The sequence below is a fragment of the Procambarus clarkii genome, chromosome 26, assembly GCF_040958095.1.
Source record: "Procambarus clarkii isolate CNS0578487 chromosome 26, FALCON_Pclarkii_2.0, whole genome shotgun sequence".
NCBI classification, from domain to species: Eukaryota; Metazoa; Arthropoda; class Malacostraca; order Decapoda; family Cambaridae; genus Procambarus; species Procambarus clarkii.
Window position 1 is genome coordinate 14,002,510 of NC_091175.1, and position 23,089 is coordinate 14,025,598.

The 23,089-nt window shown below is 45.7% G+C and overlaps 1 protein-coding gene across 1 annotated transcript; it reads right to left on the minus strand.

Annotated features, from left to right (window-relative positions):
- Positions 1-1,189: 1,189 nt before the first annotated feature.
- On the minus strand, positions 1,190-22,038 carry LOC138368733 (probable serine/threonine-protein kinase cdc7). The gene is made up of 5 exons (XM_069331455.1): positions 21,993-22,038; positions 21,076-21,146; positions 19,511-19,581; positions 18,916-19,265; positions 1,190-1,977 (listed from the first exon to the last, which is right to left on the minus strand). The coding sequence occupies exons 1-5, from the start codon at positions 22,036-22,038 to the stop codon at positions 1,190-1,192; spliced, it is 1,326 nt and encodes a 441-aa protein (XP_069187556.1).
- Positions 22,039-23,089: the final 1,051 nt, after the last annotated feature.

Consider the following 23,089-nt stretch of genomic DNA (forward strand, 5'->3'; position numbering starts at 1 on the left):
GATCACGACCGTCTACCAATAACAAACACGCCAAGAACCGAACCCACGGACAGCCTGGTGGACCAAACTCTCACAAGTCAAGCCTGGCCTCGGACCGGGCTTGGGGGAGTAGAAGAACTCCCAGAACCCCATCAAGCAGGTATCAAGCAGGAGCCTCAAGGATTGGTGGGAGAGGGGACGAAGCAAGATGGACAGAGAGGCCTAGGAACCCAGAGCAGGAAGTAGAGGCCAGGAACCCAGAGCAAGAAGTAGGGGGCAGGAACTCGGGGCAAGAAGATGAGGGCAGGAACCCAGTACAGGAAACAGAAACCAGGGGACCCAGAGCCGGAAGAAAGGTCAGAAGTCCAGGGCAGGAAAATGAGGCCAGAATCTCAGTAGTGATAATTGCAGAAGACGATGGAGGTTAGGGACGAGAGCGAGAGGTTAGGGACAGGAGGGAGAGGTTAGGGACAGAAGGGAGAGGTTAGGGACAGGAGGGAGAGGTTAGGGACAGGAGGGAGAGGTTAGGGACGAGAGCGAGAGGTTAGGGACAGGAGGGAGAGGTTAGGGACAGGAGGGAGAGGTTAGGGACAGGAGGGAGAGGTTAGGGACGAGAGCGGAAGGCTAGGGACGAGAGTGTTGTTGGGTTCACATCAAACTACCGCTCACAGGATAAGTATGGGGTGCACAATAAAAAAAACATACGGGCTCTGAGATGAGTATGACTGTAAGTAAGTTAGAGCGAGTGATGGTGAGCAAGTGCGTTGTTGCTGTTGTAGATCCAAGTAGCACAAGCTATGGTGAGCCCGTAGCAAATGTGTGTGAGCGATTGAGTAATTGTGAGCGAGAGTGTAAGCAACTAAGTGTCAGTGAGCGAGTGAGTGAATGTGAGCAAATATCAGGAGTGTGTGTGTGTGTGTGTGTGTGTGTGTGTGTGTGTGGGAGCAAGTACGTGTAAGCGACCGAGGGAGAGTGAGTGACTGAGTAAATGTGAATGAGTATGAGTGTAGGTGAGATCCGTGTTATGAGGGGTGGGGGGTGGGGGGGTAGCCAGACAAGCAGTTACGGTGACTCACGGCACTTATCACGCCATTCATTCGGCTTCTCTTGCTTTATCGCGGCGGATGCGGCAATGGCACTCTTGTTGGGGAGGTTGTTGGCACTCTTGTTGGTGAGTTGTTGGCACTCTTGTTGGTGAAGTTGTTGGCACTCATGTTGGGGAGGTTGTTGGCACTCTTGTTGGTGAGTTGTTGGCACTCTTGTTGGTGAAGTTGTTGGCACTCTTGTTGGTGAGGTTGTTGGCACTCTTGTTAGTGAGGTTGTTGGCACTCTTGTTGGTGATGTTGTTGGCACTCATGTTGGGGAGGTTGTTGGCACTCTTGTTGGTGAGTTGTTGGCACTCTTGTTGGTGAGGTTGTTGGCACTCTTGTTGGTGAGGTGGTTGGCACTCTTGTTGGTGAGGTGTTGGCACTCTTGTTGGTGAGGTTGTTGGCACTCTTGTTAGTGAGGTGGTTGGCACTCTTGTTGGTGAGTTGTTGGCACTCTTGTTGGTGAAGTTGTTGGCACTCTTGTTGGTGAGGTTGTTGGCACTCTTGTTAGTGAGGTTGTTGGCACTCTTGTTGGTGAGGTTGTTGGCACTCTTGTTGGTGAGGTTGTTGGCACTCTTGTTGGTGAGGTTGTTGGCACTCTTGTTGGTGAGGTTGTTGGCACTCTTGTTAGTGAGGTGGTTGGCACTCTTGTTGGAGAGGTTGTTGGCACTCTTGTTGGTGAGGTTGTTGGCACTCTTGTTGGTGAGGTTGTTGGCACTCTTGTTAGTGAGGTGGTTGGCACTCTTGTTGGTGAGGTTGTTGGCACTCTTGTTGGTGAGGTGTTGGCACTCTTGTTGGTGAGGTTGTTGGCACTCTTGTTGGTGAGGTGGTTGGCACTCTTGTTGGTGAGGTGGTTGGCACTCTTCATGGTGAGATGGTTGGCACTCTTCATGGTGAGATGGTTGGCACTCTTCATGGTGAGATGGTTGGCACTCGTATCAATCTTATGGTTGACCCTCGATTCTGAGCTATGAAGAAAGCCTGAGGGCACCTGTCCTCAGTACTCTGAAGGAAGGAAGGAGCAGGGCAGATATGTTAGCGACATACAAGGTACTAAGGCGGAGCTGAAAAAGTAGATATAGAAGCAATGTTCAAATTAAGGAACAGTAATACAAGAGGCCGTACTAGGAAACCGGAAGCACAGATGAGTCACTATAAGATGTCAGAAAGAACTTTTCAGTCTTTACAGTCGTAAATAAGTGGTAATGACCTGAGGAGGAAATTGTCTAAGCCAATTCAACACTCAGTTTTAAATGAAAATAAGTTAAGAATAACTATGAAAACAAGTCACACTATTCCACTAATTATGGTCGAAAGGTGGAGCTTAAGAGCAGGTTCCCGACCCCACAACTAGGTGAGTACACATGGGCTGTTATCACTCTCTGCTACTTCTCATATCTCAAGAAGCAGCAGCATCTTTGCTTCTAGTAAGATACTAGTGACTTGCCCTTGATGGTCATCATCGCTCGAGATGTGGCAAGCAGCTGTTGACCCTTGTATCTGTAGTTCTTGTGCCTGGGTGAGGAGGGGGGGGAGGAGGGGGGAAGGATGAAGGAGGGGGGAGGAGGAGGGGGGAAGGATGGAGGAAGAGGGAGGAGGAAGAGTGGTGGAGGAGGAGGAGGACGGGGAGGAGGAAAAGGAGGAGTGGCTGGTTTTAGAAAAAAATGGAGGGGGGAATTGTCCATTCACAAAGAAATGGAGAACAGTATCTGGTGTTGTGCTTCTTGTGAATGAGGGAGATAGAGATGGAGGAGGAGGAGGAGGAATGGGAGGATGGGGCGTACGTGTAAACTTCTGTAAGACAATAATGAGTCTTCCTTCAGGAAACAAGACGTATACTTTTCCGAGGATAGAGATTTCTTCAGTCTTACTTTATCTCTCTCTCTCTGTCTCTCTCTCTCTCTCTCTCTCTCTCTCTCTCTCTCTCTCTCTCTCTCTCTCTCTCTCTCTCTCTCTCTCTCTCTCTCTCTCTCTCTCTCTCTCTCTCTCTCCCCCTTCTCTCTCATCGCTCTTCCTCTTGGGCTGGACGGTAGAACGACGGTCTCGTTTCATATAAGTCTGAGTTCAATCCCCGACCGTCCAAGTGGATAGTCACTAACCCCCCCCCCCCCGTCCTATCCTAAATCCTTATCTTGACCTCTTCCAAGTGCTATATAGTCGTAATAGCTTGGCGCTTTTCCCTGATTATTCCCTCCCCTCTTCCTCACCCTCTTCTCGAGACTCTCCCCCCCCCCCCATGGTCCACTGCCAGAAGTTACTCATAAGTAAAACAAACTAAAGCTGCTCCGGTAGCAAGACGACTCTCCCTCCTCTTCCTCCCTCCCTGTATCCTTTTCCCCTCTCCCTCTCCATTTTCCCCTCCCTCTTCATTCCCCTCCCTCTCCGTTTTCCCCTGTCCTCACTGTTTTCCCTCCCTCTTCATTCCCCTCCCTCTTCATTCCCCTCCCTCTCCCTCCCTTCCCCTCCTTTCCCAGCCCTTCTCACCCAGCCCTTCTCACCCAGCCCTTCTTCAGACCACCAAAGAGAATCGGAACACTGCCATAAAAACAATTCCTACCCCCTGGTCACGGTAACCATGCCATGCCTCTCCCACTATATATATATGCCTCTCCCACGAAATCAACAAATCCCCTTCCCACTACAATAGTACCTACAAATACCCCTCCTGCGGCACAATACCAAAAATTCCCCGCCTTGTGCAATAACACAAAAAATCCCCTTCCCAAAGCGTCGTAAAAGCCATTAAATCACCTTCTGTGATTAATTGTTGAATAATCCACTATTCTACATGTATAACAGGACTAACCCTATACCTGGAGGATTTTAGAAAATGTATGTGCTGATTAGCATAGAACAAATGAATGGTCACTTCTTTGATCTAACAAAAACTGACGACAAAATTAATCTGTAACAGACAATTTCCCCCCCCAACCCCCCACCCCCCACAACCCCCACAACCCCCCCACAACCCCCCCCCCCTCACCCTACCAGTCTACCAGTCAGCTACATCCTCCCGACCGTCCCGACCAACGTTATCTACAACACCCGACCCCGCTAACAGTCGATTTCAATCTCCACAATAACAGTCTTAATCCCCACACTATCAGTCAGCACTAACACCCCACTATCAGGAACCCTCAGCAGCCCTCAGCCATACAACAGCTCCAGTACATTAACGTTTCATACACCTACAACAATTACATGCCTCGGCGCACGCGCGGAAACATTGCCTTTCATGCCTATAAACCAATACCTTTTTTCGCATTAAAATTTGACTCGCAACCACTACATCCTTACTACACAAAACACTTCGCTTCTCAAGCCCACAGAGACACCTTGCCTCATTGTTCACGCCCGAAAACACCACTATTGATGCCAATAATCACCACTCTCACGCCCACAAACATCCCCTTACGCCCATAAACACCACCCTTTACGCCCACAGACAACCCTTCACATCCAAATACACCGTCCTCACGCCCACAAACACTGACCCTGACGCCTACAATCACCCACTATGAAGAGATACCCTAGAGAAAGCAATCACTCCGAGAGGATAATGGCGCATCATTACAAAGACACTGTTTACATTACTGGCAGAAGATGGGGAATGAACTCTGTCCCGCTCTTCACAAGTGTGAAATTGGCGTGATTTTCTCCTTAGATGATTGGCGTGGGGGGGGGGGTTGTCACTGTCTGGCATTGAAGCAGTGATGACGACAGTATGGCACTCCTAAGCTCCTCAGTCATTCATTTGGGATAATGAATGGGAGTAGTATTTCAGGTGCCTGGTCCAAGTGCCAGTTTTATTGGTTAATGATTTATATCTCCTGTTGGAAAGAGATAAAAAAAATGTAGAGCACAATTTTTTTTTAATCCCGTCTAGCGGTTTTCAAAGGTAATGAGATATTTCTTGGAAGATGTGATTTGGTTGAGTTAATAATCAAAATTTCTCCTCTCGTTAACTGTTAAAGTACACACTAGTCAACACGGACTATCTATCCTTCAGAGCACCCGACTGTGGCGACGGCCGGAGACGTGACCACCGCCCTTCAATACCGTCTCTTTCCTTCCTGGATCCAAGACGACGCTGTGTGACGTCACGAGTGTAAACAAACCCACTCATTTCTTTCCCTCCTCCTTCCGCACCTCCACCCCCCCCCCCCTTAATCCCCCTCCCCGTCCCTCTCCCACTCTTACTTCCTTGAGACTTCTAAAGTGCCAATCATCGCCGGCACATACCGCTTAGCAAGCAGGAAGACACTCCTTCCTCTACCAATCACAGCTGATGAGATATACCCTATTACCCCATTACCCCCCCCCCTCTCCCCTTCCAATCCCCCCCTCTAATCCCCCCGTCCCATCCCCTTCCCCTGACACCCCCACCCCTAAAAAAAATCTTCCCCAACGTATCATCCTGGTATGACGCGACATCTGCCTGACATACTGGAACACAAGACTCCCTCTGTCTCCTGAGTCACGTAGGGCCCCCGTGTATCACAACTTCCTGTCGCAAAAAACGATAATAAAATGGCCCGATACTTGGAGTAGTTGAGTCGGGCGAAGAGACCTGACAGTTTATGCAGCGATAAGCAGCGTCTGGCGTTGCTCTGACTCACCCGCCTCTTATCCTGCGCGTCTCCGTTCGCCAATCCTAGGAAAAAAAGATAAGTCGTGTAGCAACATCGGTTTTTGCGATATCCTGCCCAGCTGTGAGAGGGAAGGGGAGGAGGGAGGGGTGAGAGGGAAGGGGAGGGGAGGTGGGAGGGATGAGAGGGGAGGAGGGAGGGATGAGAGGGGAGGGGAGGGGAGGAGAGAGAGGGAACGAACGGAGGGGAGAGAAGGAAAGAGAGAAATAGACGGTGGAGAAAAACAGACATTAAGATATAGAAGCAGAAATAAGAAGGAGAGGAACAGAGAAAGGGAGACAGAGAAATGAAGGAAGATGAGAAAGGGAGTAGATACAGAGGAAAAAGGAAGAAAAGCAGAGGGGAGGAAAGAAAAGAAGAAGAGGAAGAGGAAAAAATTGAAAAGAAGAGGAGAGAGAGAGAGAGAAAAAGAGAAGAGGTTGGAAAAAAAAGAAGAGAGGAGCGACAAGGGGTGGATGTTGAGAGAGAAAGAGAAATAGAAGGAAAAGAGGGGAGGTGAGAGAAGAGGGAGGAACAGGCGGGAAAATGAGAGAGAGGAGAATAAGTACGTAGGACTTGGGAGAAAGGTGAAAGAAAGGGGTAGAAGTTAGAGAGATGGGGTGGAAGAAAGTGAGAGAGAGAGAGAGAGAGAGGAAGGGAGGGCTAGGGTGTGGGAAAGGGGAGGTACACCAGATAAGGTACAACAAGTTACTTCATCAAGTATAAATGTAATAAGGTTACCTAAGGGAGCCAGTGGCTGAGCGGACAGAACAGTGGACGCGTGATCCTGTGGTCCCGGGTTCGATTCCGGGCGCCGGCGAGAAATAATTGGCAGGGTTTCTTTCACCCTGATGCTCCTGTTACCTAGCAGTAAATAGGTACATGAGAGTTAGTCAGCTGTCACGGGCTGCTTCCTGGGGGTGGAGGCCTGGTCGAGGACCGGGCCGCGGAGACACTAAGCCCCGAAATCATCTCAAGATAACCTCAAGATAACCTACAATATAACAACAGGTTCTTCTCGTTGTCAGTTTTGTCAAATTTGCAAAAAGTTTCTCCTGGTTATGCATGAACAGTTTTTTCAGTTTATCTCCTCTTTATCAACTCGAAAATCCACAATGCAATTTATAGCTTACGAGGTCAGAGGTTTTTCTTCCTCAATAGGTCTTGTCCTGTACTATGTGAGATTATCTATGCCGGAAACATGTAATAAACCAGGTGATCTGTTACTGATACACTAACTTAACTTTACTCCCAGGTAATTCGAACTGCCGAATATCAATATGGTCAACGATAATATCGGGTCCCTCAACATATTATATCCTTCAGATTTGAGCTTGATATCCCTTCCTGCAAAGGATTCAGTGACATCATTATAGGTGCGTGACAACGGACGGGTCGAAGACAATATTTGCAATGATATATAGCTCTTCAGTATATGACAGAAAACCTGGACAGAAGTATGACAGAAACAACATGGCACTTAAAAGCATAATACAACGGGGAGCTATGCTGTGTGTAGAAATCGATCTCTAATCATGGGAGACTTTAACTATGGAAAGATAGATTGGGACCCCCAAGGAACCAAACGAGGGCACAAAAACATGGAAACCAAAAACTATTGGACTTGGCTATAAGAAACCTTTAAACCAATATGTCAGGAGACCCACAAGAATGAGTGGCAATGATGAACCACCTAGACTTGATCTGATATTCACCCTGAACGAGTCAGACATACAAAACAAATGGAAGCCCCCTAAATGAGTGGGAATGAGTGATCACAGTTATTTGTTCCTGCACTTCCCTTTGCAAAAAAATAAGCGTTCTGACGTTTTAATATTTGGTGGAAGTAAGGATAACTTACTCAAGGAAGAGACTTGAATACAAATGGCTGGAATACCGAAAGCGAAATTACGAGGAAATGAGAAAATTTGTAATAAAAATATCATGGGTAACAGAATTTGGTTGAACCAGACATGATGGACTACATAACCCAGAAATATAAGGAAGCATCACCTAGAAGTATCAGGAAGTTTATAACTTTACCCAAAAGAAAAAACTTAAATGCAAAAGAAAACGTTAGCCATAGTTTAATCAGGAATATATGGAGGCAGCTTGAGTTATTTAAGGGTCCTATAGAAACTATGGGAATAGCAGAATATCGGAGAGCAGAGGAAAATACGAGAGACCCAGTAATGAGTACCTCAGTGTAATTATGTATTATGTAACAATTATGTATTAGCGAAATGACCTACCATTAATGTATAATTATTTACTGTAAATAAGCTATTGAAATGGAACAACGTCTATAACTAGCTGATATGTAATATAAGGTGTGCAGCATAGATGTAACTGTTAATGAAATAATCTCCATTGAAGTCTGATAAAGACCATTTGTGCACCTCTGTAATCCTTTTTTTTTGCGTTATCACTCACAAGATGAGTATGGGGTGCACAACAAACTAGCCGCCTCCGGCGGCAACAATCAAAGTGAGACAAGAGAAGCAGAGAGATAGTTTGAATATGACATAGCAAATAAAGCAAAGACCAATACCAAACTGCTTCACTGCCACTTCAGGAGGAAAACATCAGAGAAGAGAAAGGAAGTGAACCTAAAGATAGGAGCAGAGAGGTTAAAAGAGAGTGACAAGGTACAAGGACAAGGTGTGAAGAACTCAACTAGAGATGCATGTGGCAGATAAAATCATCGTCACAGTTCTCTGTGTCATTTACATGCTGGCTAAAGACGAGTATGACATAAAAGGCAGAATGGTGCTACGGACAACAGGTACTAAGACTAGAAAGGTAGCTAGAGAGATAGAGTGCTAGAGGTAAAGCTACGCAGAGTGTTTGATTAGTGGATAGACAGAGTTCTAGATTAGCAGTTAAGCAGACAGCTTGATTATTAGCTAGATAGTGCTAAAGAGAAAAGTAGAACAGATGGCTATATTAATTACTAATATATAGCTAGATTCGTAGATATATTTCTAGATAATTAACTAGGAAGATGGCTAGTGAGATAGCAAGATGGATAGAGAAAAAGTTAGCCAGAGAAAGGAAGAGAACATAGTACAGAACAGCCATTATGTTAAAGTAAAACCAATTCAGATGTCCCTAGTCAACAGAAGCACAACAAAACAAACCAACATAAGAGGCAATAACGGCAGCAAAACAGGTTACCAGAGAAGGCAACTAAGCACACAGAACAACAGAAGGGGCACGTATCACAGAACGCCAACAGAGGTCGCGCCACATAACACATCTCGCCAGGAGAGGAGGTAATACAGCAGTCAAGGTCCCATTCACGCTCTGACAAAGGGAAGGAAAGCAGTCCCACAACCGTGTTAGTACCCTAGGGACTCATGTCCCTGGGGATCTAGCACCTGGGGGAGACCCGGTATCTGGAGGATGTAGTATCTGGTGGACCCGGCATCTGGGGGGACTCGTTATCTGGGGGACCCGGTATCTGGGGGACCCGGTATCTGGGGGACTCGTTATCTGGGGGACCCGGTATCTGGGGGACCCTGTATTTGGAGGACGTGGTATCTGGAGGATACGAAATTTGGTGGACCTGGCATCTGTGGGACCTTGTATCTGGGAGACCCGGCCTCTGGGGGACAAGGTATCAGAGGGACCCGGCCTCTGGGGGACAAGGTATCAGGGGGACCCGGCCTCTGGTGAACCCGGTATCTGGAGGACGTGGTATCTGGGGAATCGATATCTGATGAACCCGGCATCTTGGGGTACCCGGATAACGGGGTATCTGGGGGATCCGATATCTATTGGACCAGGCATCTGGGGAACCCGGTATCTGGGGGACCCGGTGTCTGGGGAGCCCAGCATCTGGGGGACCCGGTATTTGGGGGACCCCGTATCTGGGGGACCCGGTATCTGAGGGACCCTGTATTTGGAGGACGTGGTATCTGGAGGATCCGATAAACGACATTGACAATTTTTTTAAATATATGAATAACGATTCACCCTTATTAATGATAGTGCTAGAGTCACTGCTGACACTTGAAGCCGGGAGTCGACGACAGAACATGCATCGGCTCGTGTTTCTACGGGACCGTACAAGGAATCTCAGCTTGTAAACATTAACAAGAATTTAATGCGAAGTATCTAGACAACTAGAGAGACAGACAATGAGAAGCAGTGATAGACAGTTACAGACGTTGAGAGTAGACATCACTGATCATATAGGAACAGACAGAAGCGTGCAAATAGCGACGAACAAGATGATTACTTACAAATAATGACACAGAAGAGAAGCAGAATTGGGAAAAGGAGCGAGAGCCGGAGACAGGGAAAGATAGAGAGAGACAGGAAGGGAGAGGAAAGTCTAGAGAGTGAAGAAGGAGTGTGAGAAGGCGTACGTGCCATCCTCCCACCACAAAGACAACAGAGGTCCGAGGAAAGGACACAACAGCTCCTGTCTCGGCCAGGATCTTGCCACAAGGAGGGACTGTGTCAGCCCCCTGGCGATCTCTTCCTCTGTCACGTCTCCGTGGTCGGGGGATTGTTGAGGAGGCTTGGTGCGGGATGGGAGGGGAGGAGGGGGAGAGGCGGGCTGTGGGTTGGGGAAGGCATGGTGGTGGTGGGGGGTTGAGGGAGACGTGGCGGTGGATTATTGGGGTAGATGTGGTTGTCGTGGCGTTGTGTGGTAGTCGTGGTAGTCGTGGTGTTGTGTGGGAGACGTGATGGTCGTGATTGTGGGAAGCGTAGTGGAGGATTGTTTGCGGGGTAGTGATGTCCTATGCCGCCTTGCCAATCTAGAAATGTATATCTTCCTACCTAGAGAATTGGGTGTATCTCTTTGTAGTTAGCTACCTGTTGCTAGATGACTATTTATCTGCATGTTTGCCTAGCTACATATCTTTACTGAACTAGGTACCCCTCTCTGCCTAACTAGGTGCCTGCCTGTCTGCATCATGAGATCTCCTTGTCTGCCTAACATGGCGCTTGCATGTCTACCTAACAACGTGCCTGCTTGTCTGCTTAACGAGTCGCATGCTTTATCTTCCAACGAGGTGTCTGCTTGTCTGTTTAAATAGGTGCCAATTTGCTTTTATGAGATGAGCAATGCACAAGAGCTCTACGGGTTAGATTGAGGAAATAAACAGTCCTTGCTTAGGTGGTCGTCTGAAAGGATGTCCTACCTGAACATTACACCACCTCCTGCCCAAACAGTCTCTGGTGGCAAAGTACTTATATCAATAATTCTTTATCAGTTTCTAAAGGAGGAGTGAGGACTAGCTCCTTTTGCCTCTCCTACTAGCCTTGTTTTACCATTTGCGTTATATTTAGCAACCTTAATATTCGCATTCTTTTTCGAATCTTGCCGTAAAGTTAAGGACGGAGGTGGCTTCCACAACTACTTCTTTCAGTACATTTATCTTTTTGATCACCCTTGCAAGGTACGAATATTTCCCTACATTTCCGCGATAATCACTAACAATTTCATCTGGATTCGAGCTATGGCCAGGGAGGACTGACTGAGCCAGAATACCTACCTTTTCGCTTCTATTCACCCAGCAGAAATTGCGTACCTGTTTGTTAACCAATTAGCGGGTCGTGTTCCACGGAAACTATCCGGGTAAAGCTTAACATGAACTGTGGGAGGGGAAGGCCCTAATCCTGCTAACAGGTGTCAGAAGTTCGCCTCCTTCTCTACCAACTAGGGCGAAATATGTATGGTTGGTCCTGGGAATCCTATGTTGCCACACGAGTTCCACGACCAACCAGCATCCGGCAGCGATCCTGAGGCATCTGGACACAATTTTTCATCACATCCCAGTACATGTAGAGACTGTGCTGAGCCTACAAGTATGAAACAAGGTTGACCAGACCACACACTAGTAGATGAAGGGACGACGACGTTTCGGTCCGTCCTGGACCATTCTCAAGTCGATTGTGACTTGAGGCAATCGACTTGAGAATGGTCCAGGAAGGACCGAAACGTCGTCGTCCCTTCACGTTCTAGTGTGTGGTCTCGTCAACATACTTCAGCCACGTTATTGTGACTCATCGCCTGCATATGAAACAAGGCTTGAATGTCCCCCAAGCTGTAAATCATTATAAACCCTATGTTCTCACCAAGTTTCGAACTTGCGAGGGCAGGGGGCACCCCACTTGGTTCGGGGTCGGTCCTAGCGTCGGGCCGGAAGCTATAGAGCCCAATCCTTCCTATTAAGAGGGATGTATTGGGCTCTATAGACTCCTTCCCCTCATAATCAGTGAAAGTTGGCTGGCCGTCTCCCAAGAGTTTTTCACTTGAAACGAACTGGGAACAGCTACCTTCACACATAAATATAACCCATCATAATAAGACAGACATTGCAGCCAAATTAGCGTGTAACAAGTCTGAAGTTGAATTAGATCTAGGTATCCCCATCTCTGCTGTCAAAACTGCATTGGTCCAAACATTCAAATCTGATAGGAAAGAACTTACTGACTCCCAGCGACCTGAAAGTACTAGTATAAAAAGCTATGATTTGTTCGCGACACAGTGGTTGCAAGGATCAGGTTGGGTTACCGTTACCTGTGGCAGGTGGCTGCAGGTGACGGGTCTCCCAATCCTGAGCACTCCAGTTGCAAACTCTGTGAGCAGGAACTACGGCATGATCTCCCGCACTACATCACTGAATGCCCAGTTATTAGACCTTTCAGACTAGTTGGCATGAGGTACCTGGAGCTTTGCAATTACTTTATTCACTCTCGTATTCTTGAACATATCCTCACAGTATACCCAAAATTTGCCAGTGCAGGCTATTAAACACATGGCTCTGTATGACTAACCATCCTGCGAGATGGGGACTTGTATTACCACTGCTACCTTATTCACTCTTGTGTTGTTGATATCCTCAAAATGCATCCAGAGTCTGCCAGTGCAGACCACTTATCACATGCCTCTGTATGACTAACCATCCTGTGTGATGGGGAATTTTAGCATCACCTAGTTACTTTTTTTTTTTTGACACACTGTACTCCACTTCATATAGTCTAGGGTAGCTGCACTAATGCAGATGTACCTAATGTGTTAAAAAAAAAAAAAAAAAAGTTAGCAATTACTTTATTCACTTTCGTGTTCATGAAGATATCTTCATAGTGCACCCAAAATTTGTCAGTGCAGGATACTGAACTTATGGCCCTGTATGACTAACCATCCTGCGAGATGGGGACATTTAGTATCACTGCTACCTTATTCACTCTCGTTTTCATGATTTCCTCATTACGAACCCAGTGTCTGTCGGTGCTTATCTGACATACTACTTATCACATGCCTCTATATGACTAACCATCCTGTGTGATGGGGATTTTTTAGCATCACGTAGCTAGCTTTTTGACACACTGTACTCCCCATCATATAGTCTAGGGTACCTGCACAAATGCAGATGTACCTAAATGTGTTAATAAAATAAGGAACAGAAAGAACACAAGGGAGAGAGGTACAGAGAACTGGAAGGAGGAATGGAGACTGAACGGGTTGAAAATAGAATGGTATGAACGGATGGAGGGAGGGAGAGACAACACGAATGAGAGAAAACAGAATGGAGAGAGGAAAAGAAAGAAAAAGGAATTGAGGGAGAAGGGAAGGGAGAGAGAGAGAGAGAGAGAGAGCCTGCCGGTCGTGGACATACCAGACCAATCAGTGCTAGGCGTCACCTTATGAAGGGAAAAAGTGCAACCCGAGATGTGACGTGACAAGACTGGGCTGTGTCGCAATCCTCCCCTTCCCCCCCCTCTCTCTCTCTCTCTCTCTCTCTCTCTCTCTCTCTCTCTCGCTCTCTCCTCTTTCTCTCTCTCTCTCTCTCTCTCTCTCTCTCTCTCTCTCTCTCTCTCTCTCTCTCTCTCTCTCTCTCTCTCTCTCTCTCTCGCTCTCTCCTCTTTCTCTCTCTCTCGCTCTCTCTCTTCTCTCTCTCTCTCTCTCTCTCTCTCTCTCTCTCTCTCTCTCTCTCTCTCTCTCATCTCTCTCTCTCTCTCTCTCTCTCTCTCTCTCTCTCTCTCTCTCTCTCTCTCTCTCTCTCTCTCTCTCTCTCTCTCTCTCTCTCTCTCTCTCTCTCTCTCTCTCTCTCTCTCTCTCTCTCTCTCTCTCTCTCTCTCTCTCTCTCTCTCTCTCTCTCTCTCTCTCTCTCTCTCTCTCTCTCTCTCTCTCTCTCTCTCTCTCTCTCTCTCTCTCTCTCTCGCGCTCTCTCCTCTCTCTCTCTCCTCTCTCTCTCTTCTCGCTCTCTCCTCTCTCTCTCTCTCTCTCTCTCTCTCTCTCTCTCTCTCTCTCTCTCTCTCTCTCTCTCTCTCTCTCTCTCTCTCTCTCTCTCTCTCTCTCTCTCTCTCTCTCTCTCTCTCTCTCTCTCTCTCTCTCTCTCTCTCTCTCTCTCTCTCTCTCTCCCTGTGCATCTAATCCCTTTCCTTCGATCACCCATCATCCCCCATTCCCTCTGTCCCTCTTATCCTCCTCCCTAGTAACCCTATGGGCCGGTCGAGCCCTGACTGCCTGCTGACCCCCTCTGGGACCTGAGTGACACAAGGGAGGGTCTGTGGAGGGAAATATGAAATAATGCAGACAGCGTCATATGTCCTGTGCTCAGACGGTCACTCCTACACACCCTCTCTCCGTCTCGTTTAGGTTCTGTGGTGGTGGTGGTGCTTTTTCTGTGTTTGTTTGTGGGTGATCAGGGCTGAGGGGACAGTGGAGAAACGGAGTTTATTTTTTTATTTTTTGTCCCGTAGTGTAGTGTTCTCAGTAGGATGATGATCTACTTTGTAGGATGTTTGGTATTTGTGGATGTTTGAACTGAGAAGGGAGTATTTGAATGGTGTAATTGGTTATTTGATTACTCACCTAATTGGGCTTGTGGATATTTTCTTGTCTTTGCTTGAGCTATCTTGTCCCGTCCTTAACCTTCAGTCAACTTGTGGTAAAGGTTCCAGAGCCTACAGGGCTCCGTCATATTTACATTTTCAGCTGAGTTTGGAGCATTCGTCCACCACTAACTATCTTAGTGCAGACCATTTGTTCGCTATTTTAACACTATATTATAATTATTATTTATATCTTTGTGGCTGATTGGTTTTAATTTCTATCTGTCCATTATTATTCCTGAACCTTCTATTCCATATGGTCAACCCTTGCTGCCAACTTTATTGCCTGAGAATTTTGTATGTAGTAATCATGTTTACTGCTGACTCTTTCATCTTCTAGTGACGGAAAATTTTATTCCTGTCTTGGACTAATTTGGAAACACGGCTCTGTAAGTTCTCTCAAGATTCTTTTGTGTTTAACCAAATATTTAATTCACCCTGGCGCCGCATAAATGTTTATTCTTCTGATATTTGTAACGTACAATCTGATTGATACATTATTTATATTTTTAAATGCAGTTCTAAGGTTGGTCACCCTAGGATACACTGCTGATGATACCTGTTTGATTCAGGCTACGGGAAACAGGTTCGGTGCGATGACCATTGCCTGGTCGTTCTCTCTACTTGACTCAAGCAGGATTTCCGCTCTTATTTAGAGGTACATTGTAGGGCTACCTCAGGTTCCATAAGAAAAGCGTTATTACTTTACACTTGTCTGAGTTTATCGTTATACAACCTGTCATCTCAAATATTGCATCGTATTTTGACGTAGAAAGCGCCATCGGCCAAAATATGATGTACTATAAAACACAGCGGCACGAAAAATTGATGAGCTGTTCCATTATTTATTTCGTGTGTCCTCAGTTAGGTTAGGTTAGGTTAGTAGGTTAGGTTAGGTTAGGTTAGGTTCAGGCAATTTAGTACATCTTTTTAGTGACGTCGTGACAACTCGAGAGAACGGGAGGCTTTATAAACCACTAATTCGACCTTTAGTTCGTTTTTCTAAATAATCTTGCAGATTCATGCAGACTGCAACGTCAATAATGCTCCTCGAGAATTGTGTGCATCATCAGCTAACACTGAGATGAAGGAAGGCAGGTCAACCCTAGTACTGAGCCTAGTGGGACTGGTAATGACATCTTGTCATTCTAAACCCCTCCCGTCATTTCATCGAGACTCTGTCTTCAGTTAGTTAGGTACACCATGTGTGCGTCTGGGCACCTTCCGTGTCACTACTGTCTGCTTCTCCAACTTGAGAGCTAGCCTTATGTTGGCCTTGTGTCAAAGCATTCTCACAATTGGGGAGATTGATGGCTGGACTGATGAAGGAAGCGTTTGAGTGACACGGTGAATAGATATGCGTAATTGGATTTCGGTGTGTTTGATAGGTAGAAGCCAGTTAGCATAGAGTAAAAATCACGATTCAGAACAGGAACATGTGGAATGATCTGAGATTTTGTTCTGGAATTTTCGCAATTCAGTGTATACAGAAATTAATTCATACTTCTTCATGGAGCTTGGTCCATGCGTGGGAACACAGCTCCTCCTGGAGCCTTGCTCTTGTCCGGAACACACCTCCTGGAGTCTGGACAGATGTTCACAGATAAGACAAGAAGGTGCTCTGAAGTAGAGATAAGGCTTAACAAACACAAAACGCTCATTGTTAATAAAGGAGCTTTTTGTGTTCGGTCTTCCATAACTCAAAATTAGATGTATGTTATAGCAAAATATTTATGTAAAGCTGAGCTCATTAACCTATATTCATTGAATAAACATGGTATTATTAACTTATATATATATATATATATATATATATATATATATATATATATATATATATATATATATATATACATATATATATATATATATATATATATATATATATATATATATAGAGAGAGAGAGAGAGAGAGAGAGAGAGAGAGAGAGAGAGAGAGAGAGAGAGAGAGAGAGAGAGAGAGAGAGAGAGAGAGAGAGAGAGGAGCAAGAACGAGGAATACACACATGGTACAAATTTGGAAGAATTCATGCAAGGAATGAGCGCCGGCGACGTAGGTCACATTAGGAGTGGATAAGAAACCTCCAGAACGTGATCCGGACCCAGACTAGGCGACACAACACCCAGTTTGTGTCGTGGTGAGTTGACTGTCGTGTGACGGAGATTTGCCAGAGACGGACGCTCGGTAGGGCCCCCTTCTCTCTCTCTCTCTCTCTCTCTCTCTCTCTCTCTCTCTCTCTCTCTCTCTCTCTCTCTCTCTCTCTCTCTCTCTCTCTCTCTCTCTCTGTCTCACACACACACACTCTTTGTCGCACTCTCTATCTTACTGTCTCTCTCACTCTCTATCTCACTGTCTCTCTCACTCTCTATCTCACTGTCTCTCTCACTCTCTATCTCACTTTCTGGCTCTCTCTGTCTCTCTCAGTCTCTTTTTCTACCTCTATTCAAACGTGAGTATTTCCTTACATTTCTATGACTCATTGTATTTCTTGCTTCCACTTGTATCCTCTTGTCCAACTTTCATTTTAAAGAGACTATCCTTGTCCATCTTGTCTATTCTTCTCAGTATTTTATATGTTGTGGTTATATCTCATATGTTATATCTCATATGGTTATATCTCATATGTGGTTATATGCATATCTGTCCTCCAGGTTTGTGGGGTCAGTTCCCTGATTCTATTCTCGTTGCTCTGGTACTAATCGTTCTGCAGACCTCTGCCATTTTTTACTTTATATTTTGCTTTGCAAAGTATTAATTTCAGGCCGTTGTTGCATATTCCAATATTGATCCAACAACATCTGAGTAGATTGCTTTGATAGTGTCTTGAACTTGGTCCCTAATCGACGTTATAATGTTTGACAGCGTCCCATATGCCGCCATTTTCACTCTTCCTATATGTGCCTCTGGTGTTAGTGATGTAATTATATCCACTCCCAAATCTCTCTGATTCCTGTAGTTGTTTTCCATTGATGGTGTAGACCCTTTCTGTTTTTTTTTCCCTTCCCCATCTTTATTACAGTGAACCAATTAGGTTTGAACTCCAGCAGCCATTTGTTTGCCCACTCCTTGAGTGTGTCAAGGTCTTCCTGTAACTTTTTTAGTCCTCTGTTTTTACATTACTCGTCGGCTTTGCATCGTTGCAAACATGGACATGTACGATTTCACTCCCTCGGGTAGACCATTCACATAAATTAGGAACAGTAGTGGTCCCAGGATGAGTCATGGGAGACTCCACTTGACACATTTCTCCAGCTCAAGACCTCGTATCTGAGTGTGGCTGTTTGTCTTCAGCCCTCCAGTTCTTCAGCCCTTACCCAGTTCTTCAGCCCTCCAGTTCTTCAGCCCTCCAGTTCTTCAGCCCTCCAGTTCTTCAGCCCTCCAGTTCTTCAGCCCTTACCCAGTTCTTCAGCCCTCCAGTTCTTCAGCCCTCCAGTTCTTCAGCCCTTACCCAGTTCTTCAGCCCTTACCCAGTTCAGTGTCTTCTCTGCATGCTGGGTATTTTCCATCTTGCATACCAGTCTTTAGTGAAGAACTGTAGAAATGCTTTAGGTGGGAGGGGGAGAATTTGATGCGCTTTTGAGAGGTTGTAGTGGCTCATTAATGTCCGCATCCCCTCCGAAAAATATGCTACCCTTTTTGACCTCCCAGTTCTCCTTATTAAGTGTAATCCTTACTACAGTAATTTTTCCTAACAATTAATTCACTCACGCTACACCTCCATCATCTTTCATGTACGCCTTTTTCCCCCCCTCGCTATCTTATATCCCCAGTTTCACACTCACCATTCTCCTCGTCCTCTCCTCTAACACACATTACCACCAGCATTTCCCCTTACCCGCTCATTTCTCAAGCATCCCGACCAACATATCCCTCATCCTTCCTTCCCTTGTTACACGCATTTCCCATCAACACTCGTTTCTCTGCCTTTTCTCCCCCTTTTCTAGTATTTCTCCACCCTTCGGACTGCCCACTTTCTTTATCCCATGCTCTCCCCCTTCACCCCCTACCCTCCCCCACCACCCCGTTCCTTTCCCTATCACCCTCTGCCCTCCCCCTAACACCTCCGTCAATGGACCGAGGGGCATTAAAAACGTGTAAGGCGTCTGGTGGTCCACAGAGGGATCCCTTCACGAAGTGTCGCTCGCTGCCTGGCGGAGGATAGTCCGGTGATATGTAGTTCCTTTCAAGAAGTGACACAACCTTGCGGGAAGATCGTCAAGAAATCTTCAGCGCCTGATGGAACACAGGACGAAAAAATCAGTTGCCTGACGATCCACTGAGGTCACTGAACGAGCTGTCACAGCCGGTGGAGAATTGATTAAATGATTGATTTTCGGCGATTGGCGCACCGCTTGAGCTCACCAGACTGCCCCGTTAGTTGGTAAGGAATTGATGTGGGGGCGTGTGATGAATAGCAGGGGTGGATAACGTTGGTGTTGATGATGGCTGTGTTGGTGATGGCTGTGTTGGTGATGGCTGTGTTGATGATGGCTGTGTTGGTGATGGCTGTGTTGGTGATGGCTGTGTTGGTGATGGCTGTGTTGGTGATGGCTGTGTTGGTGATGGCTGTGTTGATGATGGCTGTGTTGATGATGGCTGTGTTGGTGATGGCTGTATTGATGATGGCTGTGTTGGTGATGGCTGTGTTGGTGATGGCTGTGTTGGTGATGGCTGTGTTTATGATGGTAGCGGCGGTAATGACGATGATGGTGCTTGTTGCAGCGGATGTTGTTGTTCAGAGGATGGAGGTACAGTGTGGTACTTCTACACTGGAGTGATGGTATTATTATGATGGGGGTGAGTGAGGGTTTACCTGATGGTGATTATGTAACAGTGACTGTGGGAGAGTGAGAGGTGTTGCTCTTCCTAGCTAGCTAGTTGGGCCTTATGTATCTAGTTCGTTTCGAGTTCCGTAACTTTTTTTTTTATGCAATCCACATTTTTTTTTTGTTAGTACCCGGCATATGGTAATGTCATGGTGGCTGCTGGCCGCATATTTTCAAGGATTCCTCTAGTTACTAGAGCCGCCTTGGAAAATAAACACATTAACGTCACCTAAAAACATATATACCCTATAGCCACCTTGGGATATATGTAGATTAGAACCACTTTGCATCTAGTGGGACATAAACTGTATTTTTGTGTGAGACTGATCAAGGGGTCTGCAGTCACTACAGAACCAGCGAGACCACAACACATACATTCCTCTCTCTCGTGGAACACATTTGTGAGCAAGTTGTTGTTTTCACAACATAGGGTAGGCAATGCTTAGACTAGGTTTACTGCCATTTAAACCCAGCAATAACACATTATCTTGGCGGGGACCGAACCCTGATTATTACGATAGTTACTGTTATCACTATCGCAGAAGATCACGCCTCCAGCCGGACTTCTCATGTTCACGAAGTCTTCACAAATATTTTGTCTGTCCCCATGTGGACGCCGTGGGACGTCAGACATGGAACTTTATTACAGCTATTTACTGGATAACCATTTTTGGCTGCCAGATAACAAGTCCAGAGTGGATCGAGTTGGGAGAAGGGGGTGGAACGGACTTTTAGATGGGAAGTTAAAGCATAATTATGTGGCCTTACGAGTAAAAAGGTCAGTGCTACGGAAGTTCTCAGCCGAGATCTGAAATTTTGTGACGAACTTGCCGAGGAAAATGTTGTGACTTATGTTGGTGAAGTCTTGGGAGAGGAGACGTCTGTGGCATCTTGTTGCTGGGTTCTATGTTTCTGTGATTGGTTGGCTCTTGTGGCAGAGTTGTAGGCTACTGTGATTGGTTGGCTCCTGTGGCTAAGTTCCTAGTTTATGTGACTCTTATCTATTGTGGCTGGCTTCCAATCTTATATCACTGGTTTGCTTTTGTGATTAGATTCTAGGTTCCTGTGATTGGCTAATACTTGTACCTTTGATTTTTCACTCCATCGGGGTCGATTACCGACTCTAGTATTTTGTATTCTTGATGAATTTATATGTTTTGCACCTTAACTTGTGATTAACTTTTCAATGCTTATAATTACTTTTTGAATTCATTTTTTCATAATTTACTGAATTCCTGTGATTGTTTTATCCAAGTGGTTCATTGGTATATATAATTCTGGCGCGTGAAACCCGCGAAGACAAGTTTCATGATCTGATTTCATTGCTATGATTTGTTTTAATTTGGCCACCTTTGATTTGTCGTAGTGCCTTTTAGTTGCATATTGTGGGCATCTACGATTACTGATTCTTCAAACACATATCTTCACCTCATGGTCAATCATCTTTTCCTCTACACATCAACACATTCAGCACACAAGATTCATCACTACACCACGAATATCATCATTCAATCCATATGCAAATCATACAATCTTCATCATTACAATTAATTATAGATTCATCACTACTATTATAATAGATATTTCAAATAATGATTAGGAAGCAAGCTATGCCCTTCAAAACCTAGACACGTCAAATAACTAGTAAGGACAACTGAAGGGTACTGAATAGAGATAAACTTGACATTTCACCTACGTTTGAACCAATCTTTGGAGATGAAGGGGAGTGGTTAACCAGTTTGTGGTTACCTCCTGCTTCTCCGGAGTCTTCAGAGAAAAAAAAAAGTTGCAATAAACTGGTCCAAAGGGATGTGAAGTTTTGTATAAATGAAATTGTAGACAAGCCAGAGAGGGAACACGTTCAAGAGACTGTAGACGACAACATTCTAACTATCACCAGTATAGAACAAGCATGACACAAGCTAGGTGCTAGAAGTTAAAAGTAGTTGGAAACGTAGATTTCTTTGGGAACACAATCTTATCTAGAACATTGCCAGCAGCTGCTTAAAGGTCACCCATTCTCAGCAGACACCACATGGGTTGAAGAACGAGTAACACACACACACTATGACACTAAGCTCTCCAAATGTTTTGGTGAGTGGGATCAACAAGTGAAAAGAAGGAAACTAAATTAAAATATTGAAGATGACCAAATGAAACCACTCAAACACTGTTTACTCAACTGTGCAAAGTTCCAATAGTTTAGTAAGACTGCGGAAAGTATCAGAAGTTAAGGAACCAACTGCAAAATAATACAGTCAGAGCTTTGTTTTCTTAGTGATCGTCTAGTTCCACTGCCATTAATTTCCACAAAATAAATAATACTATACATTGGAAAATAAACACATATATAGGGAAATGGGATAAGAAATGTTGCTCACTGCATTTCAAGGAAAAATAACCGGGTTACCAGCTTGAAACTTTTTTTTAGGAAAACTGAATATCCAGTTATTATACCTCTCAGACCAGTAGACATGACGTGCCAGGTGCTTCACAGTTACTGTTTGCACTACGGTGTTCTTGAGAATATCAACATAATCAAACTCCGAGATGGAGATTTTTAGTACAACTTAAATTCGAATGTTATTAAAAAAATTCAAACAAAATACAAACCTCGCTCAAAATATAAACCCGTGTGAACCTGTCTAACGCAGTCCATCTCGCTCCTGTCCACTTGCTCCTCCTGTCTGTTTGAAAAGGCCCCGCCCGTCTCACCCCTGTTCGTCTCCACAACACTGTAATCGTCACTCCACCGTCTGTGCCGCTAATTTTGACAAGAAAATTTCCCTCGTCTCAAACACGTGCCTAAATCTGTAGGCAAAGCCAACCAGGAGGACGCCTGCGGCAAGGGTTACAAGGGCCGCTTTCCTATGATCTTCCTAAAGAAGGTAGAACCTACTGACCATCTCGGTCAACCAGTCTTGAGCCTACACCCAAATTAAGTACGGCACCAGCGGTGTACACTGTAAACGCTGCGCATTTTGACTCCTACGCTGCCTGGCTGTAAGGTTGATTATCTTTGTTTATCCCCCCCCCCCCGTGTTTAGGCAGCCAGGGTGCTGATGTTAGTGTCTGGGGAGACAGAGGTGGTCTGTCTCGGGCCCCCGCGGGAGGTAACTCACGTCTCAAAATTACCCAAATTTGTCCTTTCCTGCAGCAATCTCTTCCCCGCCCGTCAACTGAGAGCCGTCACAGTTATGAGAGCCGTCACAGTTATGAGAGACTTCACAGTTATGAGAGACTGCACAGTCATTATAAGAGCCGTCACAGTTATGAGAGCCGTTACAGTTATAAGGGCCATCACAGTCGTCATAAGAGCCGTCACAGTTATGAGAGCCGTCACATTCGTTATAATAGCCGTCACAGTTCTCATAAGAGCTTTCACAGTTCTCGCAAGAGCCGTCACAGTTCTCACAAGAGCCGTCACAGTTCTCGCAAGAGCCGTCACAGTTCTCATAAGAGCCGTCACAGTTCTCAAAGAGCCGTCACAGTTCTCATAAGAGCCGTCACAGTTCTCGCAAGAGCCGTCACAGTTCTCACAAGAGCCGTCACAGTTCTCGCAAGAACCGTCACAGTTCTCGCAAGAGCCATCACAGTCCTCATAAGAGCCGTCACAGTTCTCATAAGAGCCATCACAGTCCTCATAAGAGCCGTCACAGTTCTCATAAGAGCCGTCACAGTTCTCGCAAGAGCCGTCACAGTTCTCATAA

What these genes read in the sequence shown, in the direction of transcription:
- LOC138368733 (XM_069331455.1), bottom strand. Translation starts at nt 22,038, where the DNA reads ATGGACTGCGTTAGACAGGTTCACACGGGTTTATATTTTGAGCGAG. An exon ending in GGGTTTATATTTTGAGCGAG is followed by an intron (nt 21,147 to 21,992) that starts GTTTGTATTTTG and finishes TTTTCTCTGAAG; the next exon opens with ACTCCGGAGAAGCAGGAGGT. An exon ending in CCAACTAACGGGGCAGTCTG is followed by an intron (nt 1,978 to 18,915) that starts GTGAGCTCAAGC and finishes CTCACCATGAAG; the next exon opens with AGTGCCAACCATCTCACCAT.